We start from the raw sequence: 6,014 nt of genomic DNA on the forward strand, positions 1-6,014 counted from the left end.
CACCCAGTCTGGACTACCCTGCCGCCACCTTTTACATGACAATGGCCTTGGTGAGACTGGCAGACAGGATTAACCGAGAATTTCCAAGGGTGTGTGTGGGCGTGGGGCTGCCAGGAGGGGCGGGTCTGAGGATGGCGGAGCCTTCCTTATAAATCTAGAGCCTAGAGAATCTTCACCTTTGACTCCCTTGGGCTGCTTGGCTCTTACCCTTTCCTGGGTGACCTCCTTCATTCTGTCTTTCTCATACTCTTACACCTGGACGTCTTTCTGTTTCTCTCGGCTCTTCCACCTGGATCCAGAAGCCTGGGCCTACCTTACAATCTTGCTCTTTCCCCCCCTCTACCCTCAACTCCCCAACATGAGTGCGGATCCAGCTCCGCCCCAGTGCCCGTCTGGCCCCAGACCGCCCGGGTCTAGGGACTGTTCTCCAATGCCTGAGGTTTGCAGGCCTGAAGAAAATTACGCGTTCCTACAAATGTCATCTGCTGAGACGCCCCACGCGGAGACCGGTAAGGCAAACGCGAATCCTCGGAAAGCTGATCTTGAGGGAACGTGAAAAGCAGGAGGAGGGTCAGGGTCCTTCGTTTCCCTCGTGAGCATTTGTAGGCCATTCATACTAGCAGGTGTCCCCAGTGAATCCTCTCGGCACCTGCCTCGGTTGTAAGTTGGTGACGGGAGCCCTTCCACCTGTCCCAGGTTGTCAGTCGAGAGACGAGGGCCTTGGGGTGCCGGCATCTGGACCGTTCACTGCGTATTTGAGCGATGAGGTGCCTAGGCACTGTGGAAACGCAGATGCGCCGGAATAAATGAGCTGATCGTCTTAATCTCGCGGTGCAGAGCGCACGCAGTAGGGGTGTCACTGCTAGAGCCACAAGTCCTGGCATCGCAGCTGGGGGACGCGGGGAGCTTCTGAACTTTCTTACTAGTATACTAGTATTTTTCAAGGGAGTGCCAGAAGCGGCGTGGTAATTGTGCATCTCGCCTTCTTGAAACGTTTTTGCCTTTGTGCGACACCAGTAATCGCCTCTTCTCCCACTCCTGAGCTCTGCGAGTTACTAACCCGGACAGTTCTGAGTTCCTGGGAGCCTGCTATGCCCACGTCTCCTACATGCCGGGGAGATGTGCATTCCATTTTATGGTAGCTAGTTCTAGGTTTACTCTGCTGACAGAGTGACTAGAGCCCAAATCTGAAACTCTGGTTGGCTTCTAAATGGTGACTACAGGTGGAGCCGGGGGCTGTGCTCAGGACACTGTAAAGGTAGTACTTTTTGTAAACCAGGCAGGAGTTGTTGAAAATGAAAATGTAAATTTTTACCATTTTTTAAAGACTTAGGGTAAAGATAATTAAGACTTTAAAAATTCTTTACATGATGATTGTCCCTAAAATTAAGCTGTGCGGAAGGAGGAAGTAGGCAACTACTTTAATGGAATGTTAGATTTTAATGTTACGCTGTTTTCCTAAACTTCGGGTTGATGTCCTTTCATAATTTCGAACTTTGGAAGTAAAGTGCTGAGTCGTGAGAAACAGCTTGGGTATGAGCAAGTAGACTAAGCAGGTGGGCATGCCCTACTTAGCAAGCCAAGGGCAAGTTTTTAGAGAGAGTTGTTAGGAGATGCCCCACCATAGTCCTTGGTCTAGCCCCACTTTCTTTCCTTCTAGATGTACTTAAAGGAAGCATAAGATTGTGAATTTTTGCCCCATACAGGTTGTCTTTATTCCATGACAACTGAAATTGAGCATGGGGAATAAATACCTCCGTGCAATTAAGAGTTTAAGAGGCTACCAAATATAGGCAATATAGGAAATTCATTTTTACTTTATTATTTTTTTTAAAGACTTCATTTGTGACACAAGCAGGGAGAGTGGAAGGCAGAGGGAGAAGCAGGCTCCCTGCTGAGAAAGGAGCCCGATGCAGGAGATGCAGGACTCGATCTGAGGACATGACCTGAGCCACTCAGACATCCCAAAGAAATTTTTAGATAGTAAGTCGATATACGCAAAGTCCTGGTGCTAAGCAATTTTCTGTCACTTTGCTTTAATCAGTGAAGGAACTCCGTGAAGGACAGAAATACTTTTGGAAATGTGGTCCCAGAGCTAGTAAAGGCAGAGTTTGTACTGAAACTGAAGCCTGTCAGAATTCTCAGTTCCTGCTAGTCCTGGTATTTGGAACTGGGCAGGGTAAACTGTGGATTTTATTTTATTTTTATTTATTATTATTATTTTTAAAGATTTGCTTATTTATTAGACAGCAAGAAAGGGAACACAAGCAGGGGGAGTGGGAGAGGGAGAAGCAGGCTTCCCGCTGATCAGGGAGCCCAATGGCTTGATCCCAGGACCCTGGGATCACGGCCTGAGCCGAAGGCAGATGCTTAACGACTGAGCCGCCCAAGTGCCCCTAAACTGTGGATTTTAGAGAGTCCCCAGAATCTGATGTAAATGATACGACTAATTTTACAGAAGGGAGTCCAGTGATCATTCCCAACTTTCTAAGCAGCCACAGTGTGGGCTCTGGAGCGTTAATTTGCAGTAAAAAGCTTTTGTCAAAGAGGTTCGAGGGGGCTCCTGGCTGGCTCAGTTAGAGGAGCATGTGTGACTCTTGATCTTGTAAGTTCGAGCCCCATGTTGGATGTAGAGATTACTTAAAAATAAAATCGTTAAAAAAAAAAAAAAAAGTTTGAGTCCCACTCTGCTTCCCAGCAGGTGAGCTATTGGCCATGTCCACTGGATGTGAAATGGCCACAACTAGTATACACTTACTGGGTTGGCATCATACAAAGGTGAGCCAAGTGTTCAGGGTCATGGAGGAGTTTTTATTTACTACCTAATTCTGAGGTTGTGAGAACTTCAAAAATACTTCGGAAACAATAAATTTGTGAATATGATTTAATCTTCGGAAAGTTTCAGAGAAAAATGTTTTATTCCCGACAGTGTCTCCTCTTCCTTCCTCTGTGGATCTGCTTGTTCAGGACAGCCCCGATTCCTCCACCAGTCCCAAGGTGAAACTACCGCCCACTTCTGCAGAGGAGAGAACTGGGAGGAGGGAAGACACGGCCCAGGGCAAGAAACAGAAGATCAGGACCGTGTTCTCTCAGACCCAACTCTATGTCCTCAATGATCGATTTCAGAGGCAGAAATACCTCAGCCTCCAGCAGATGCAAGAACTTTCCAACATTCTGAACCTTAGCTATAAGCAGGTAAGGTGTGTTTTGCTGTCCTTGCAGTGACAAATAAAAAGTCTTATTTGAAGGGGAAAAAAAAGGTTTATTTGCAGATGAGCAGTACTAACATCTGTGTGCTGTGTTTGTGTGCCCCCTACAAATAATTTTATTATAAAAGTGGGATCTGATAACATTTCATGACTGACTTTCTTTTTTTAAGATTTTTTTTTATTTAGGGGTTAAAGCCTCTGCCTTTGGCTCGAGTCATAATCCTGGGGTCCTGGGACTGAGCCCTGCATTGAGCTCTCTGCTCAGCAGGGAGCCTGCTTTCCATCCTCTCTGCCTGCCTGCCTTTTGCCCTGCTTATGATCTCTGTCGCATAAATAAATAGTCTTTTTTTTTTTTTTTTAAGATTTTTATTTATTTATTTGACAGAGAGGACAGAACGGGGAGGGAGAGGCAGTCTAGATCCCAGGACTCTGGGATCATGACTGAGCCAGAGGCAGACGTTTAACCAACTGAGCCACCCAGGCACTCCTCATGACCATCTTTAAAGCCAACTAACTTGAGGGGCTTTGACATTCATACACAGAGCATTGTTTCCAGATTGCAGAAAGGACTCTAGAAGTCTCCATTTTAGGTAATTGTGCTTGTTAGGGGGAAAAAACGTTAACAATACTGGTACATGGATACTACCAGTATTTTATATTTTCCTGTCACCTTTTTTTTTTTTTTTTTTTTTGTAGGTGAAGACCTGGTTCCAGAACCAGAGAATGAAATGTAAGAGGTGGCAGAAAAACCATTGGCCAAAGGAGAGCAAGAGTGTGACTCAGGTAAGGGGAAGCTTTTATTCTCTGGTTCCTTTTCACTGACTTCTTAGTTTTGCTTCTTGTTAAACCGGACAACCTCTGCCACAGACAATTCTGATTTCCCTCCGAGCTTTTCAGGTAATCTGCCATTCCCTTTCAGAATAGCACAGCAGCCACGGAATACCCAGCCTTCTACTCCTACCACCAGGGACACCTGATGAACGCTTCTGCAAACCTTCCAGTATGGAGCAGCCAGACCTGGAATAACCCGAATTGGAGCAACCAGACCTGGAACAGCCAATCTTGGAGCAACCACTCCTGGAACGGCCAGTCTTGGAGCAACCACTCCTGGACCAGTCAGACCTGGTGCCCCCAAGCTTGGAACAGCCAGCTCCACAGCTGTGGAGAGGAATCCCTGCAGCCCCAGATCCAGTTCCAGCAAAATTCCATCAGCGATTTGGAGTCCCTCCTAGAAACTTCTGGGGAAAGCTATAGTGTAATACAGCAGTCTGCTAAATATTTCAGTACCCAGCAAATCATGGATTTGTTCCCAAATTACTCTGTGAACATCCAGCCTGAAGATGTGTGACGACGAGTATTACTTGATCTTGGTTTGGGCAATGGCTGTGTCACGTCTCCTAGGTTTTGTCTTTTAGAGTCCTGTGTCTTTGCCCTAAGATTGTATTTCCCATTATTCTTACTATATCTATTGAGGGGGTATGATTGGAGTCAAAGCTCTCAGTAGCATTGGCTGTGCACAACATGGAACAGGTGTTTCTGGCTGTAGCTAACTGGGTACAGTCCTACTGTGGGTATCCTCGGGCTCTAGAATCTAACATCAAGAATAGGAAGTAAAGATACAAAGACATGTGATGAAGGATAATGGTATATTTTGAGATTTTGAGGCTTTCTTGTTAACAACCTTAGTTTTTAATGGTGAAGGGTAAAACTAAAATGTGCTTCATTGATTTCCTCTGCCCCTTGTGAGGTTTTACTAGAACTGTTAATTATAGTATTTGTAGAGAGATGTTTTGTATTTTAACATGATAATAGTACAAGTTTGGCTGGTTGGTGGATAGGTTTAAGTACAAATAAATAAAAATACCCACTTTACCCTTTGTTGTCTCTACCTTGATTTTACCAGTAGTAAAGTGAGTAAAAATTGGACTAAAACAGGGTTTTTTAATTTAGTTCTTAAAGATTTTATTTATTTGGCAGAGGGAAAGGGAGAAGTAGGCTCTCTGCAGAGAAAGGAGCCCAGCCCGCCAGAGTAGATCCTAGAACCCTTGGGATCATGACCTGAGCAGAAAGCAGATGCTTGATGGACTGAGCATCCAGGTGCCCAACATGGGTCTTTTTTTTTTTTTTTAAGATTTTATTTATTTGACAGAGATCACAAGTAGGCAGAGAGAGAGGGGAGAGCAGGCTCCCTTCTGAGCAGAGAGCCCCATGTGGGGCTCCATCCCAGGACCCTGGGATCATGACCTGAGCCGAAGGCAGAGGCTTTAACCCACTGAGCCACCCAGATGTCCCAAGATTTTTATTTTTTAAGACCTATAAATGTCAGCTTTGATTAAATAAAAAAGACCTTATTAAATTTACAGGCCAACTACAAAACACAATGTTTTAAAGTATAAATCAATGTTAACAGATTGTTGCAGAGAATAATCTATAAGTTCTGAGTCAAATACTGTAATAGACATTTTTGTCCAGGTACGTTATGTTCTCAACTTAGGATAGGCTAGGCAAACCTCTATGAATGACACTAATACTTTTTTTTACTATCTTTTTTTCCCATTCTGGCTCACCCCTAAATTGGTCTGGTTGAGTCAGTCCACCTTCCTCAGTGGCCTTCCAGCTCTACAGGAACATTATTTCCCAAAGCAGCAGAGAAACTAACCAGGTGGTTTTCCTGGTCCTTTCCCTCGTGGTTCCCCCAATTGTCCAATGTTGTGAAACCTTATCCAAACTATCTAGACATTTCACAGAAGAAATCCGGGATAATTTCTGCCAAGACCTGAGGACAACACAAAATCTTTAGCTGTC

General features: G+C 44.8%; 1 protein-coding gene across 1 annotated transcript; it reads left to right on the forward strand.

The window, feature by feature from the left end:
- Positions 1 to 358: 358 nt before the first annotated feature.
- NANOG (Nanog homeobox) lies at positions 359 to 4,557 on the forward strand. The gene is made up of 4 exons (XM_032345687.1): positions 359 to 509; positions 2,930 to 3,195; positions 3,906 to 3,992; positions 4,129 to 4,557. The coding sequence occupies exons 1-4, from the start codon at positions 359 to 361 to the stop codon at positions 4,555 to 4,557; spliced, it is 933 nt and encodes a 310-aa protein (XP_032201578.1).
- The last annotated feature ends 1,457 nt before the right edge of the window (positions 4,558 to 6,014 follow it).

Source organism: Mustela erminea, chromosome 6 (assembly GCF_009829155.1).
Source record: "Mustela erminea isolate mMusErm1 chromosome 6, mMusErm1.Pri, whole genome shotgun sequence".
Taxonomy (NCBI): domain Eukaryota; kingdom Metazoa; phylum Chordata; class Mammalia; order Carnivora; family Mustelidae; genus Mustela; species Mustela erminea.